General features: G+C 38.6%; 1 protein-coding gene across 7 annotated transcripts in view; it reads left to right on the forward strand.

Moving 5' to 3' along the window:
* CACNA1A (calcium voltage-gated channel subunit alpha1 A) overlaps positions 1 to 17,721 on the forward strand; it is a 165,399-nt gene extending 147,678 nt beyond the window's left edge. For 6 of the 7 annotated variants that reach the window (XM_075206614.1, XM_075206613.1, XM_075206610.1 and 3 more), the window contains 3 exons: positions 1,002 to 1,200; positions 7,955 to 8,166; positions 9,963 to 17,721. In XM_075206614.1, coding sequence (XP_075062715.1) covers positions 1,002 to 1,200; positions 7,955 to 8,166; positions 9,963 to 10,490 — 939 coding nt within the window. In that variant the 3' untranslated portion in view covers positions 10,491 to 17,721. The remainder of the gene's footprint in view (positions 1 to 1,001; positions 1,201 to 7,954; positions 8,167 to 9,962) is intronic. The other variant, XM_075206617.1, reaches the window with a different exon arrangement.
* The last annotated feature ends 389 nt before the right edge of the window (positions 17,722 to 18,110 follow it).

The following is an 18,110-nucleotide window of genomic DNA, read 5'->3' on the forward strand; positions in this document are numbered from 1 at the left end:
TGGACGTGCGCAATTTTATTCTGCATGTGCAGTACGGAAAAAAGCATCCAACTCTATGTCAGCTCCCATATGTGAAAGTGTATGTAAAGAAATATACACCGTGTGTTGTGCCGAGTAATGAAAACATGTAGACAGATTGGACCATTTTCAGTATGGCCTCAACACCGAAGCCGAATTCCCTGCTCTAACCTTTGCCTGCATTGAAAGCATAACATGCAACCTGCTTTCGCATTCCAGTGTTAACCTGATGTAATTAATAACAGTGCAGCTCTCAATAGTGGCAATGTCTTGTTTCATACGTCAGCACTAGATTACAAAATACATTACGAACAGTTATTTTTCCTTTACTGCGGGTTAATTCAGGCCAAATATAAAAGGCCTGATTCATCTTCGGACATGAGTCCATTTGCGTGTTTAGAAACGGACCTTACGCCAATGAACGCAATTGTACACAATTTATGTCTGAACACAAATGACACTTACGACTGCTTACAACTTGAAGGGCAGAACTGGGATGGGAAGGGGCAGATGGATGTAGGCAATGTACAGTATGGCCTGCAGCCTGTAGCCGTATAATTTGTACCAGCTTTTGCATGCCTTCTGATAGGACTTGATATTGCAAATATGCTTGTGCGTTTACTGCACTCTGTTCGGTCTGTTAACATACAACAAGTACTGTTTAGGCAGAACATACTTATACCCAGATTCAAATGGAAATGGATCTTGAGATCCATTTGGATTTGAACACAGGCGTACGTACGCACAATTCCGCGCTCATTTTAAAAATGCAACTTGCGTGCAGGTTGCGTTTAAAGGTTAATCATGGACAATATCTATTAAGTATTTATTACTGTTCAGAAAACCGCCATTTCCTCATCTTTTTTCAATCATTTTGTAAGTCTACATAACGATTGCCTTGAATGTGTTTGTGAATATAGTTTAAGCTACTTCTGGGTAAGTTGAGCACAGATGCTCACCATTGCTTTACACCCAATTTGCAGACCATTACGGATGGAAGCCCAATGAAACGGTCAACTTCTATGCTTGGTCATTCCCGCTCGAAAGGCATCCGACTAAACGAATATTCATTGGAGAGAGTTACTCCTGATGAAGGCCCTCGCCATGGGAACCAGCGTAGAAGAGATCGTGGACATCGGGTGTCTGAGCGATCCTTGACACGCTATGTGGATCTGGAATCAGGTTAGTAAAGACTATTCACATTTTGTCTCTGTAATAATATCTGTTTTACATGCAATAATGTCTCAAATATACGAAAAATAGTGATTGTATATGCAGATATGTCCTTTATTTTCATGTGTCCACATCTGTAAAGATACGTGGTTCCCAAATCCCTCGGACACGGTATTAGGCGAAAAATAGAAGGATGATTTATTCTGCAGAACAGGATTAAATACAGCACGGCCCCGTAATGATAGCAGATCCAACAAATGAGGAAATCAGTTCAAATAAATCCAGTGAGATATGTTCCACAGCGCATCTCTGGAAGAGCATCACCTCTTGGCCAAAAGTTAGTCACCCACGTGCAGCTCCCAGGGTAGCCTCTTTTATCACCTCCTAATCCCACCTTGGGATCTGCCTGTCTAGGAGAGTTGCAAAAGATCTCGATTGGTGGGCTGCTTACACTATCCAGCTACCTCCCCAGGTGTCTTCCCTCAGGTGACCCCTCCTGGGTCTGGCTCCTGGCTGGCTGTAGAGCTCACTAGTGGACAATAGGGAGCAAACAGAACTAACAATGATAGCTTAATTCACTTATCTTCTGAGTGTTCCCTGTGGAGGTGGAATTTAACCCCTGAAGTACTTTTCCAAGGAGATGTTATAGTTCCATCACTGATACTTCCTGATAACAACATGGCTAAAAAGTGCAGTTCAGGTATGGATTAGAGTAACACCATACACCATGCCAGTTGCTTTACAATATCGTTTATCCTCTATTTCAGTATTCATCCATTTTTAGTAATGAGTATATTATTTCCCAATGTTTCAAACTCAATTGTCTGATACAGCTGGTAGCAGTAACCATCATTATGTATCGCTGAAAATCACAGTGATACATAATTACGTACTGCTGCTTTTTACCATCTTGAATCTGCTCTGGGAGCCCTAGCAATGACACCCCATCTCTATGAAGATTTCTTCCTACTCAGGAGGAAGTGCTATGTGCATAGTGCCTTCACTCATGAGGGATCCAGCGAAGTCTGTTACAGAGATGATGCTACAAAGGATTAACCCTTTGTTAAATAGCAGAAGGTGGAAAAAGAGCCTTTTGCACCAGCATTTCTCTCTTCACTGCTTGTTAAAAGGACCCATTAATCTGGCCACACACAGGACAATCCTGCTTGAAGTGCAGAGTGATAGGATCACTTTTTCATCAAGCTGGATAAGCTTTTTGGGGCTAGCAGCTGCATCACTTTCGACCACATATGGGCCTGTGCAGTGTTGTTGAATTAGATGATACAATGGTTATAAATATTCTGTAAATTATGTCTAGAAATATAGAATTTGACAGCAGAAACGCACATGCAGCTGCCACCTGGGGAATCACTTTGTATACCAGCTCTAGCTCCATATAGTGACAACACCTAGGCTTGCAGGGATTTCATTAATTAGTGCTCCATTACCTTTTAGTTACGAGCTGGGTTCTTACAAGCTCTACTAAATGGTGAGCTTTGTAAGCAGACTAGCACCATTATGAAAATTATGTAATATCTTATAACACGAGTATTGGTAAATATTCAATCATAATATTTACATTAGAAAACACAAAATACAATTACAGATGGGTAAGAGTTCGACCTCCCATTCATCCTTGATGATTCCTATGCAACAACATCTGCTAGAGAGAGCAACATTTGTGACCTTTGCACAGGCTGAATCTGTCTCACTTGGCTCCTAGTATTTATAATCCATTATTGCCTCTGCCTGGAGACAAACCTTTGCAGTTATTCTTGGGTCTCTAAGCAATATAAAGTCTGCAGAAGACCGGAAGGATCATGTCTGGCTTATGTCTGTACTGCTTTTCATAGATTCAAGTCTTTTTATTAACAGATTTTAATTAGGCTCAATAATAAGTATGATTACAAATAGGAATTGTGTCAAATGAAGGATCATATAATCTATGAAGCTCAGATTTCTGGAGTATAATGCAGCATCTGTTTTACAGCAGGGTTACTGACATCACAGCCATGGTTATACATCAGTGAGTGAGTTTTGGATTGGGTGCCTACACAGGTGCATCTACTGGTCAGTGACTATATCTAGTCCATCTTGAGCAAACTTTGTAGCATTTTTGTTTTGTTCCTACTAGTGTGAACATATCTTTCAGGTCCCACAGTGACTTTCATCAAGGCTACCCATTTATGGAAACATGGATTCTCTCTTGCCATCCATGATCAGGCAATGAAGACTCAGGAATCTATTTTTTTTACACTTTGTTTGATTCATGAGCCACTGCAAATCGTAATTAAGTCTTAGTTGGTATTTACTTGATTCCTACAATGCCTTTGGCAGTTACCAGTACAAAGTTTGTTCTTCTTATTTTTGGGAATTTTTTGTCCCTTGCGAAGACTGTGAGATCTCTGCAATTCATCTCTTTCAAATGCCTGCCTGTTCTTCCCACTCAATACTCAGTTTTCTGATTTGTTTTGCAAGAAAAATGCTGAGCCCTTACTTTCTGACCATCCATATTATTGAAGAATAAAGAACTGGTAGTTGCTCAAATCAATTTATAGGCTATAACAGGTGCATGAAAGGGTGGGGTTATCCTAAAAGGAAAAAACAGAGACAAATTCCCCCAGCACACTGCTATAGCCAGCAACAGATCTGCTATTTCTACTGTAGATAAAAATGCAAAAGTCTCAGTTGCACACATTTGCAAATGTATGTTGAAGCCACCCACCACGCCAAGGTGCTTTTGCTAATAGGGTGGTCCTACTCTAAACAATGAGAGTCCCATATATTTGGGCCATACATATGTGTTTTTAAATTGAGAGCTAACTTACCAAAGAGGTACCCCAGAGACCTCCAAATAGCAATCCAATGTCAGTACTCCCCCTCAGCTACTGACACCAACATGCCTCTCAGACAAATAAAGAACTGGTAGTTGCTCAAATCAATGTATAGGCTATAACAGGTGTATGAAAGGGTGGGGTTATCCTAAAAGGAAAAAACAGAGACAAATTCCCCCAGCACACTGCTATAGCCAGCAACAGATCTGCTATTTCTACTGTAGATAAAAATGCAAAAGTCTCAGTTGCACACATTTGCAAATGTATGTTGAAGCCACCCACCACGCCAAGGTGCTTTTGCTAATAGGGTGGTCCTACTCTAAACAATGAGAGTCCCATATATTTGGGCCATACATATGTGTTTTTAAATTGAGAGCTAACTTACCAAAGAGGTACCCCAGAGACCTCCAAATAGCAATCCAATGTCAGTACTCCCCCTCAAGCTACTGACACCAACATGCCTCTCAGACAAATAAAGAACTGGTAGTTGCTCAAATCTATTTATAGGCTATAACAGGTGCATGAAAGGGTGGGGTTATCCTAAAAGGAAAAAACAGAGACAAATTCCCCCAGCACACTGCTATAGCCAGCAACAGATCTGCTATTTCTACTGTAGATAAAAATGCAAAAGTCTCAGTTGCACACATTTGCAAATGTATGTTGAAGCCACCCACCACGCCAAGGTGCTTTTGCTAATAGGGTGGTCCTACTCTAAACAGTGAGAGTCCCATATATTTGGGCCATACATATGTGTTTTTAAATTGAGAGCTAACTTACCAAAGAGGTACCCCAGAGACCTCCAAATATGGTTTTTGGTATGATCAGATATCGTTATTGGTAGTGTATCTTATGTGCGGCCCAAACCAACTCGTCGTCTTCCAATGTGGCCCAGGGAAGCTAAAAGGTTGGACACCCCTGCTATACAGGGTGAAACCATACAGAACAATGAACAAAAAGTACCAATACTTCAGAAACTCCGGCTAGTCATATGCAGTAAAGACGAAGTGGAAGAACAGGTATAGAGACAGGAGGGGAGGGGGCCCTGCTCATACGATCTTACATCCCAAGGGTCTTATTCCATGTTGTACTCCTCTATGAAGTACTATATATCCCAATCAATGACTGACTATATCAAGGAGAATCTTTAGACGAGTTTCATTCAAACTTGGGTCTGGCTTTTGTACAGAAAGTTTATTATTTAAGGTGCTGCAAAGTCTATAAAAAGTTTCATCTTCCTCTAATGTTTTAATTGTTTGTAGGATCAAGGTTGCTTCAATTTCTACTAGTTTGACCTCAGTGTAATAATGTCATCCACATACATGAAGACAATGAATATGTTACCATCAGAGATAATCACTTTGAGTATCTAGTGTTGCCCTCAATAATGCCTCAGCTATAGTCCAAAACTATGTCAACAAAATCTTCTGGGACCTTATATCTCATAAGTATGTCATAGTTAACTGTTTTGATTTTCTTTCCTATAATTTTAATGTTAACAGTTCTCCAATCAACATTTTCATACCCAATGGGCTCTCCAAATTAGAGAAGTGTGTTTTGAAACTGCCTAAGGTATCCTTCTTGGGTTACAAGATTTCATTTGAAACCAACAATATTCAAATAGCCCGAACCATTGGAATTTATGGCAACACAAAGTGGTTTGCGATTCACAAATTAAAGATTATTCTTCTATTGTCTGTTCCAGTCTACAAAACTGTGCTGAAAATACCATCCCCCATCATGTACCTTAGACCTTTGCTACCATTGGCTTTTCGCTAAAAATTACGGACTCACTTATTGATCGATTTGTTTACAGGTGTACAATCTTCCAATGGTTACAATGTTATATGGGCCATAGTAGACTAATATTCAAAGGTGTTTCGCTTCAAAAGGACATAGTAGCACGTCTCTTCTCACTAAACTCTTTGTAAAACACATCTTTTGTCTTTATGTTGTGTCTGAAAGACTTGTCTCTGACAGAGGAATTCTCTATCAAAGTTTTGGAGAGCCTTTTACAAGAATATTCAAAACAAATTGAAAAGGGTTAACCAAGCTTTAGAGCAATAACTCAGCAATTATATTTATTCTCACCAGCTGGTTGACATATTGCCTTCTCTGGACAGCATTTGTAATGATTGATCATCAAAATGATTCTACTAACAAATTTCCATATTTTATAAGAACTTCACCTCAAGATGCCTCAAATCTCTTGTATCTCATTCAGGTTGCCAGTAGCAGATTTTAAAGTCAAAGATTCTAAAGGTCTGGCTTCCATTAATAAAGCCAACACACAGCAAAACTTATTTGCTGATACAGTTCTGAGCCGTCTCCTCTTCCTTGTTTTGCTGATTGTGACCATAGTAAGAGACCCTTAATGTTATTGGTCCAGTGAATCGCTTTCTTTGAAAAATCCACATGAAGTTCACATATTAGCAATCCTTTTTCTTTCAAAAGCTTGAAATGAAACAAGTTTTCCATTTTCCTATTTCCTGACGGTGATTACAATATCTGGACCAGAAAGGATTTGCCCTAGGAAATGGTCTTGGATCAGGGCCTCTGATATGCACGCTACTCCCTTAGTCAAGAAATTTAATTCCAAATTGCAACTTATGCCATCTCAAGGAAGAACATGGTTTGCTTAAAAAGTAATATATCAACTGTTTCTTGTTTTTCATTATTGCAGCATAGACTATCTTGTTTGGAAGTCAGCTTGTTCCTGTTCAGACCCTCACGCACCTCTTGGATTTCTATTTATTTTGCTTTTGTCTGGACACATAAGACACTCAGAAACACCTCTAAGGTCATTCACATTACCTATTTATTTTGCTCTTTTTACCTGATAAAAATGATTGTGCCCTGAGTAGTGTTATTCTGTTTGATTAAAGAGGGTCCAGCCATGTGTTTTTCCTTAGTATTTATTAACAGAAGTGTAAAATATTCTTGTTATTGGACTTCACCTTGTTTCTTTAACTGTGCAAATTAGTTTGTAAAGCTCACCATTTTATCTTTCCTATTGTGTAAAAATCCTCTCACAATAGCTTGGTGGCGGGGCCTAGTGCCCCTAGATATGTGATGTCAGTAGGATAAGATGTCAGTATGAGAGTGGCCAGGTCAAGAAAGGACAGGAAATATGATAAAGAGTAGGCTAAGATGTAGCACTCACAGCCCTATGAGTTTGCTCATAGCCTGCATAGAGGGATATTATAAACCTGTCTAGCGTATACATTCCTCTGTGCTAGGTACAATGAAACAAATAGATTTTTGAGGTTCCAGTCCCGCCATCCTTGTCCTTTAGTATACCTAACCTTTGGCTTTGTGAAAGGTTGCTTGTGAATCTATTTTGTCTTTTGATTGATTTTAACATCACATCACATGAAGAATATACAATAGACTTACTTCATAAAGAAGACTTTAGACTAAAGCACATCTTTCTTCCACCTATTTCTATCCACTGTATAAAATCACAGGTGATGGTCATACAATCATTGATGGAAAATGCGGGTGGTGCATTAGGGGTACCACACTGAATAAGTACGGAAGCCAGAAGTGGGTAGTGGCAATGAGAAAGCATGATAGGCATTGGCAAATTTGAATGGGCGATTGGATAGGTGCATTGAGACTAGTAAAGACAAGTAGGTATCCGCAGCTTTGTGGAAAGTATAAGTATAAATGGTACTGGTTGTTATCTGTGTTTTAATATAACATCCTTAGAGATACATGTCATGATAGGTCAAGATAAAATAAGACTAAAGTAGCGAACCGTTATCTTTATCTCTCTTTCCTCTGCAGATTGTGTTTTTATATGATTGTATGAAAACGGCTTTATTTAGAGTGACTATAAGTGGTGACAAGCTTTTTGCCGATCACTGTAAGTACACTAAACAAATGGATGAGGCATAACCTCATTACTCTTTGCCTAATGCCACCTGTAGGTCTTGGTACAGAGCTCAGCACCACAACGCAGTCATGTGATTTGCCTTCAGAAGAACGTGGGCGTACCCGAGACCGAAAGCATCACCACCATCATCATCACCACCACCACCACCATCACCACCACCCTGGATCTGAGAGAGAGCGTCTAGAATATGGGCGGCCAAGTTCTCGTTCGCCAAGTGCTGGTCGAGACTATGCTCCTCATAGACAGGTGGGTTCTTCTTTCTGTAATGTGTAACCAGGGGGTGTAAGATAGAATGGGACTGACTGTATCAGAGAAAGAATATGTTAGCAAGCTCCAGAGACTAACAGTTGTGAAAAGCTTAGAGCATTTTGTAATGTTATTATTTAAAGGACTACTAAATCTAAAAGTTATTTAATATATACTACTAATAGGATTCAAAATGTCCAATTTCCATGCATAATTTGAGATACCTAACAAAGTATTAATATTGTATATTGTCAGCTATATCAGATAAGGAGAGGCTGACTGCAGTGCATGTAAGTGGGCTAATACTGACCACATGCATGTCGATGTCATCAGAGACATTGGTAAAGCGGCCGGATTGTGTCTGGCTCCGAAACAAGGACAAAGCTAAATAATGATCTGATTAAATAGCTCACATTATAATCAGGCATGTGCATAGATCTGGTTGGCATATAACTGCTGCCTGTGTGTGATCCAACTGCTCAGTAAATTGGAAAATGATTCTGTTGCGTGGACCGAGTGGCATGATTGGCCAATGTGTGCAAAGCTGTACAGACAGGAAGTTTGATGTGCTCAGGAAAAAATATATCCCCACAGTCAAATCGTTTACATTACATGATATATATACATTAGTGAATGTTGTTAGTAGCTTATATTTTAGATTTAGGTGTCCTATAAGTACAATGAACAATGTTCACATGAACCATGCCTTGCTGGTCTCTGGAGTCACACACCCATTTATGGAGGAGATTACAGAGTTAATTTACTGAGGCATTGTTTACAATGTAAAGTCAATAGAGTAATGATCTGTCATGAGATGGGTTAAATATAAAATCAAGTCTTGCCCTCTATCCTCTTTCCTGCCCTACTTTCGTAACTCCTTGCATTTGTGATATTTATTTTTGGTTGAAGGGGTGCCAGTGTGATGCCCCTCATTTCATCTCTCCCCTCCAGTGTTGTCCCTCTCTTTTCCTGCTTGCCCTTCTCCCCCCCTTGCTGGGGTATCAGCTTCCCATACTGTCACATATTTCCTGCTGCTCATATAATTTAGTGGAATTGTCCCTGGGGATATGGGGAGGAATGGTGAAGGAGAAGAAGGTCTTGTAGTGGTGGGCTTTATCTCTCTTTTAGTTGCCTTCTCCCACTTTGGTTGGATCTTCTGTCTCTTACCCCTGCTTGTTTTGCTCAATCTGCTTGTTCCTGCACAAAAACTTACAGAAAATCCATCTTTTTTCCACTTTTTCCGTTATTTTTTTTTCCCTTGTTGCTGTGGCACCCTTACCCTCTCTCCTCTTAACCCTGTCATGCCCCTTCTGTGTACGTGTGAGGGCACTTCTCTCCTTTTCTTGCTGATCTCTTAAATCACCTTCTGTATCTGTGTATCTTGAATGTTTCCTATCTCTTTGATCCATTCTTACTTTAATTTTTGTGAATTTGTCCTCCCTTTGTTTGTTGTTCCACACCCATCCGTTATTCACTTTGTGTCCCTCTTTTATCATGTGTCTCTCCCCTGGACAACTATTCTTATATTTTCATATAACAATTCCTTTTTCATACTGGATGTCATTCATTTCATTATGTTTCATTTTCATGTGTCTTTATTTTCTTCATATGTTTTCCCTCATATTTTATCCCTATATGCATTCTTCATGACCTATCTTTCTGTCTAACTTCTCGTTTCTCGTTGCCCTCTTTTCTCTCTCCAACCTCTTGTGTCTTGTATCCCTCCCACCTGGCGTGTCTCCTTTTCGTGTTTTCTCTTGCTCTTGAATTCCCATTTTGTTTGGATTTTTGTGTAGGGCAGTAGTTCAGTGGATGGCAGCCCCGTGCCCTCAACCTCTGGGGCCAGCACACCCCGCAGAGGAAGGCGACAGCTGCCCCAGCTTCCCCCAACCCCCAGACCACGCATTACCTACTCCCCTGTGGTTCGACGGCCTGCCAGCATCTGCCCCCCGCAGCAGCAGCTGTCCCCATGCAGAATGACGACACCCCTCCCGAGAAGATATCCTCAGAATGACAGCAACGTGGGCAGCAACGAGAGAAGAGCCAATCATAACGACTCTCCCCGGCCACACCGCCACACCAGGGGACACTGCTCTGATGCCCCTCGCGCTGGATGCAGGCACAGTGGTCCATACCGGGATTCCTCCTATGAGGGACCCCACCCCTGTGACCAGCGCACTTCCAGGACTGCCGACCCCGGGGGGGCACCCCCTCTCTCGCCACATGGGCGCAGGCTGCCCAATGGCTACTCCCATGGGACCCCGCGACCCACAAAATCTCGTCACGAACGTTACAGTGAGAGTGAGGAGGACGACTGGTGCTAAAAAAAAAAAAGTATATATACATACGCAAACATGAATATATATATATATATATATATATATATATATATATATATATATATATATATATATATATATATATATATTTATGTATGTGTGTGTGTGTGAAAATAAAAAATGAACTTTAATCTAGCAGGGAAATCAAAGACACATCTGAAAAAAGGAATGAGACAGGGGAGGAAAATATGTTTCCCAAAATATAAGAGATTGCCACCAAAAAGAAAATCCTCCTCTTGTTCCTTTCCACATTTTGGTAAAAGGATGGACGCCCTTGCAGCATGTTTTTGTATTATCCGTTGTATTTGGGAGGGCATCTGGATTTTGAAAGAGAGTAGATGACACTCAGGAGGATAAAGCAACAAGTTTACCACCAAATCCCCCTCCCTGCTCTCTGAGCTCCCCAATTTCACTGTTCAGAACCATTTCCATTGGTCAAGTTTTCCCACCTAGAAGAAAAGAAGATGTAAAATGGCGTGAAAGTTTCTAAAAAGCTGCAGAGAACTTTTGGAAAATGTACAAAACAAATGGTATTATTTTATTTTTTTTCTCAATTTGTATTGATGAGTTTTATCATCCAGAGGATTGGATATGTGGGTGGTGGTTTAATGTCTTGGAAAGAGCACGCAGATGCACACACAAGAGTGTTTAGAGCTCATATTTGTTCATATTGCCTGCGGAAATGAGAATATTAACAAAAAAAAAAAATCCAACTAAAAAAAAAAAAGACAGAAAAAGTTGGAGAAAAAAAAAAAAGCAGCATTTGATTCATCTGATTTTTGCTTGAAAGCCCCAAAAACAAGACATAGAAAAAAACACAAAAAACAAAATTGCGTTGCTAATTTTAAAAGCTTTTTTTCCGACTTTGTTTGAAAAACGTTAGATGCGGAGTGTGGCGGATGCATGAATATTATAAATGGCAAAAAAATGTTAAATATATATATATATACACATTGAATTTAAGATAATGATAGATGAAAACTGGAATCTCTACCCAAGTGGCGAGCTGAGAATTATTTCTGTTTGTCAGAAAAAAAGGGGGATATGGTTAAAAGTGGTCTAAATCATATTCTTATCTTTTCCTATTTTTATTTGGTAAAGTAATGTTATTGTGAAATAACCTGAGTAAACAGTTTATATAAATATGGTCTACCACAGAGTCAATCAGCGCTCTATATGGGCATTTACACTCATATCGCCTTTACCAGCCAGTCAGACATTTTACACATACCTACACAATAATCTGTGCACAGTGGTGCTAGATTTGTGGGTAAATAAAGCGATAAATCTACATGAGAATAGGAGAGTGGTGGGGAGGATGATAATGGTCTTTAAGCACCCCCTAGTGGCTATCGCTACACTGTCACTTGCGTAAAAATTAACTTAGGATGTCTTTACTTAAAAAGTTTCTTAAAAATGGTGCAAATTGCAACTATTTTTTTATACATTGCGTTTTTCTAACTTAACAGTGTGGTATAACAATAGTAATTGCCCAGATATACAACTTTCCACCACTCTCCATGTCTCCCAATGGTGTGCTAAGAGTCCAATATGACAAGGGATGAACACTGATGATAATGATCAACTTTAAAAAAAAAAAAAAAAAAAAAAGTGTTTTCCCTTTTATGTTTCTGTTTCTGCTCTCCTGTCTTGATTTATTCATGGTTTTATGTGTAACTGTGTATAATTGTGGACATGGCTTAGATGACCTCGCTTCCTCTTAAAAGTGAAAATATCATTGAAATCGAGTGTTGCTTATTTTGTAGCAATCTTACGATCATATTTCCTATTTGCACTGGCTATGTCTATGGCTGCAGATCTCTGACCAAAAACACAAGTGGCTCTACTACATATCTGTGTTCAAAGCACAGGCTTTGGTGCATCTAGGCTTTGTCACATGACGAATGTGCCTGTGCTTGGACATCCCATGTACCAGAAAGGGTCTTGTCTGCTGGGTTAGTTTCTTCAGCGGCAATCTCAATACCAAACAGCAGGCAAATGTCCAGGCATTCTAGGCATATTTGGTTTTGGATAAACACTACCCCATTCTTCATATTACTTTACATGAATGTGTATTTTGTTATGAATATAATAAAAAAAGTTAAGATTTATAAATTTAATACCGTTGATGGGGGTTGTCTTAGAATTTCCCACATCAGGACCAGCATGCTGTTAATAAACACTATTTTGAATGGGAGCATTCGTTTTTTAAATTGATGATTGTGAACATGGCAGGCCTTTGCCAGGTATTTTTATTAAGTAGCTGAATCAGGGGATTGTGTAACAAGTTCATCATCTTCAATGGCAGTAAATAAATTACCACTAATATCTTCCGACAGGCAAATCATTGTTGCCAGTTGTAGTGTTACAGATCACATTTTCTCACCCGTCTCCATAAATTTGTCCAGCACATTTTTACTATAATAAACGGTGCATTAATATTGACTTAAGGTAAAATTATTCCACACATAGGAATTTCCACTGAACACCTTTATTAAGGAAAACAATCCCTTATCCTTACAGCCTATCATTTTAGATTGAATTATGATCTTCAGTTGTAGGATTTCCAGTTTCCATGTTATACGACATAAGCCAAGTAGATTTGTATGTGCTACAAAATAAGCATCGTCTATGTTTAGTGATAATGATTATCATTTTCCTCTTGTAAAGGAACATATCGCATTACAATGGGTATTAAAGTGAGAACTAATGGTAATCCCACTGACTGTCATTTTCCTGTGCTACATTTTGAGGAAATGCAGCTGTGCAACAACTGTGCTAATGATATCAATCTTCCTGTGCGTACGAGAAAAAGTGGGACAGCCAGATACTGCTTTTCTTTGAAACTGCTGTCTGAATCCAATAGAAAGGTCACTAACTAAGAATAAGTCTTGGTGAATTACCCTGACAAATGGATGAAAGAATAAAAAGGACTGAGTCAACCACTTCTGCTTTAGCATGCATATATGACCTGTTAGCGGCTACAAAGGGCAGGCTTGTAAACTTGTTATGCACTACGTTATGCCCTTCTTTTGCACTAAAATAAGTGTTATGTTACCCTGAAAGTGTAAAAAAAAAAGAAACGTAACTCAGGTTGTAGAAAATGTCATGAGTTACATCTGTGCTGAGATAATAAGGGCGAGGGTACAGTCCGAGGCAGAGAATTATTGTACACAGATGCATCATGCACTATTTTTGTCATTTCTGGGTGTTTTATAAATAAAATGTAAAGGTTTGAATTCTGTGTTTGCATTACACTGCAAATCAGAAACCTCATCAAATGAGGCTTATTCTTTCTCTTGAAATAATAAACTTCAGCAAAATATCAGAAATGTTCCCTACAATAACAAATTTACATAACATTGCAGCAGTATATTGTTACCAAGAGTATTGTTGTTATTTATGCTTATAAACTCTGCATTTATCATATGCAAGTTATTTATATTTACATTTGGACCCTCTGATTCCTGTAGAGTTTGTGGACAAATAGAATCACTTGTTTCACCTATTCTGTAGCCAGGAAATGTCCTGAACTGTATTTGATGACCATGATGTGATGTCACAGGTAGGTGGATGGGCTGTTCCTACAGATCTGTCTGACACACATGGAGAGTGTCGTGTTTTCTCCACAACTGTCACTACAGCAGGGAAGACAAAACACACTTGCAAGCAGTGGGCGCTACTGATGAATGCATATCACATATCTTTTTCCAATTCACTGCCAATTTGTGGCCCTCGCCTTACTTGAAATCTCTGTGGCCTTTTTTTAGTTACATCTAACTAATGCACATGCATGGGGTTTATTCAGAGTTAGGTGCAAAGTTTGCCTGGGTGCAAAATTTGAAGCCAAGCAAATCATGTTACACTGCAAGCCGTGCAAATGCAAACTTTTTTGCATGTAGAGCAAATACTGTATGCTTTTTGCATGCTGCACACATACACAGTAGCCAACTCTATCTTGCACTGCATTTCAGAGTTGGGTTAGGAGATGCCCCACACGTAACTATGAATCAGGTTGAGCATTTTACATCCCCCCCATCCTGAGCACAAAATGGATTTTCCTAGTGTAAATTTTGCACCCAGGTTCTGGACTTGCTCCTAGTTCTAAATCAGCCTCCCAGTGCGTAAAGTGCACCTTTGGCTTAAACACATCAGAGGCAGCCATTTTTTTTAAAATGAAGGCTATGAATTCTTTAAGAACTTGTGACATCACTAAAGCATATGCAATATTGGTTCAGCTACAAGACAGTTGGCTCCACTGTATGCAAGGTGGACTCAGCAGAATGTGACTTGCAGCACTGAATGTCCAGTGCTACAACCATTCCCTGATTTAATCTATCATTACGTCAATGACTGTGTCATTTAATAACACACTGGGTAATCAGGAAGTTTAGAGTCATGTGTTAGTCCAACGCCATGGACAGTGTGAACACCGAGGACAATATAAATCTTCCACACTGTCTATAGTGTTGGAATAAGTTATTACTCAACAATATATCATAATTATCCCCATCTGCAGTCCTATGATGACATCTATATGTGTAGAGTACTGATCAAAAAGATTTTTAAATATATCATATTACAAAAAAAATTAAGTTTTGCACAGCTCATCTTAATAGTTAATTATTGAGGTTTGACTTCTTTCCGTAACCATTGTAAATACATCCCCAGTACATGATAGGTAACTTCTCTGTTCATGAGGAGAAATATGCCTCATGCACTAGAGAAGAAACGGCACCAGTGTAAGCTGATTGGGTGACTAGGCTGCCTCCACTGTATACAGGCGACGGGTACAGTATATAAAGAGAAACTCCACAGATATTTATATAATCATTCCCTATACCCCCCCCCCCCTCTCACCCAGTTTACAGTATGTGGCTATCTTATTTATATATCAGTGTCTGATATTATTTACTTTATTTCCCTGATGCTACATTATTACAAGTGGGTGAATCTGTGATTTGTTGGCTTTTAAGTGTCTGAAATCATAAGGACTTTCCCCCCCATATATACACTACAGTAGCTGTTTTCTATTGCAGCTGTTATAATGAACATGCACATTCTGTGCTCAGTCAAGTCTACCTGTATGCAGTTGCATTGTAGAGGTGTACAGATTCTGATTACACAGCAGTCCACAGCTCTTGTATTGTACAACTCAACCTACAGCTTCAGCTTTTATTTAATTAGCCTCAAAAACAGAATGACTCCATTGATGAGTATTTCTCAGTATTTTTCCATGCAGAAGAGACCAAAAGCTGCTGCAAATACTCTTAACCTAACATACTCACACTGCCATACAGTCTCTACCTGTGATGGGTTCTACTTAAGGCTGTATTTACAGCCTATGCAGCTCAAGGCCATTGTGTAAGAAAATTCCTTAAAAAATGTAGCCCAATATGAATCCTATATGCTGACGTTGTACTGTTTAATGCACACTGTAAACATTCAACCAAGTAGCTAAAGAATTACAGTGTTGTTAATTACTTCTATTTTTCTTATCTACATTATGTAACACCAGAGCTAAGCAGGTGAACACAGGTCTGTCCAATACAATAATTACATAATCCAACAATTAACAAGACAGACATTACTATTTTTAAAAAATGTGATATATATTCCAAGAGTGCCATAGCTACCGATGTTATCTTACCTCTGCTAAGTTCTCCAAATAGGTCTGGAGTGAAGAGCTACCAAAGTATCATAAAGAACATAGAAACAAAATAGAGAAGAGACCCTTAAGGAGATTAGAACATCGCAAGGTCCAGCAATGATCTCCAAATGTAAATTAATCTATATTTTGTTAATAAAACTGTTTATTCAACTATCAAATCTGAAAATCCTCAATATGAAGTCACTACATGTGTGAATCGTGTTGAGTTTTTATAGGTTCCAGCCAGAACACTGCAAACATACACACTGCCTTTTACCTCACAATACTTTCCAAAATATAGTGTAAGTAGCTTAACATTTCCTCCAACAAATTCTGTAGAGTTTATTAGACCTTTTAAGCTTCATGCTACTAGAATGTTACTACTTCCACAATATCCACCAGGCAGTAATGCCTAGACCTTTTACCATTAGTCTTCATCATTATAAGTAATGTATCCTAAATAATTTAATTCTTGTTTAATTTTTTTAAGTTCAGCAAAGCACGTGAGTAACATTGGATTTCACTTAGAATTTCTCTGCATATATATGTTATTAAGCAATATATTTCAGGACACTCAGCAAGAACAGCCATGTAACTCATACATCTGTTTGTAATTTTTTTGCATTCTGAATCACGTATTCCTACAATAGTCCACCATACGCGCTTACTGATAACTTTGTAAATTTACAGTTAGATTATTTCAGCTTTCAGTGTGTTTCTTGCGCATATTTAAGAACATAGGGGAAGCTTTGTCAGAGTGACCACGGCTGACGAAAGGATGTTGAAAGAAATAAATCCAACACAGAAGCCAACTGGAGCAGTTACGATATACATCTGTGATTAAACAATTTTTTCCGCAGGGGTTTAGAAAAGAACGTCTTTGGTCTCTTCCCTTTAGGTCATGTGATATGCTTTTAACATGTGCATGAAAACAAAAGGGATAAACTTAACATCTCACTTTTTAAGGGGCACTGTAGGAAATTAAAAATAAGAAAATAGAAGGAATTGTTATGCAAGACTATTTTTTCCTTATCATTATAATCTGTATTTGCTGAAAAGCCACCAATTTTACAGCAAACATTTAGAAAATATCCTACTGATTTCATGATGATTTTGATATACGGATACAATTGACATTTAGAATTAGCTTATTGAGACAAGGTTTGATTTATATTGATTCAGTTATTATAAATATCAGCTCGCCACTGTTGAGGGAAGAGGTTCAATTCACTTTATCCTAATTACTGTCAGGGGATCATGCAAGGTAAAATGAAGACATGACTTGCAAGATTCTCTGGCAAGTGAAGGGGTTAAAAGGCACCACTTGTAAATGAAAGGTTTTGCTGTTGACATCTCTTAAAAAAAGGGCCGAACAACACGACCCTGATAATGCAAAGCTGGTCAAGCTAAGTTACTTTTTATCCTGCCATTTTTTCCTGTTTGATTTTAGAATAAAAAAGAAAACTAAAAATATAAATAAAAATGAAGATGTTTTGATGCATTTTAAAAGAAAAAATAAATAAATAGTAAACTGCTTTACATGGCTGTTGTAAAACAGTGACCGATTATTACCATGTTATCTGTGCCTGTGATGAAGAACAAAAGCAATGTGTAATGTCAGAGTGTCTGAGCTGCATGCACAAGGGTTGTGACGGTATAAATGTCTATACGTTGATAAAGACTGCAAAGTTATGTGTGTACCATCTCAACAAACTCCATAGCATGTGTCACAATTCCAAGACAAAACAGCAATTGTCACACAAAGTATATACTGACAATGCTATTGTCTAAAATGAAACAAAACCAAATATATTAAGTTCCTTGTTTTAAAAGTACAGGTAAGAAGCATCCACCATGGTCTCAGTTTTTGCTGACAGAGAGCTACAATGACTCTTTCCAACAAACTATTCATTATTATTTTTAAACAAGCAAACAATATAAGTAAAACAACTATT

This window comes from Mixophyes fleayi, chromosome 4 (assembly GCF_038048845.1).
Source record: "Mixophyes fleayi isolate aMixFle1 chromosome 4, aMixFle1.hap1, whole genome shotgun sequence".
Lineage (NCBI taxonomy): Eukaryota > Metazoa > Chordata > Amphibia > Anura > Limnodynastidae > Mixophyes > Mixophyes fleayi.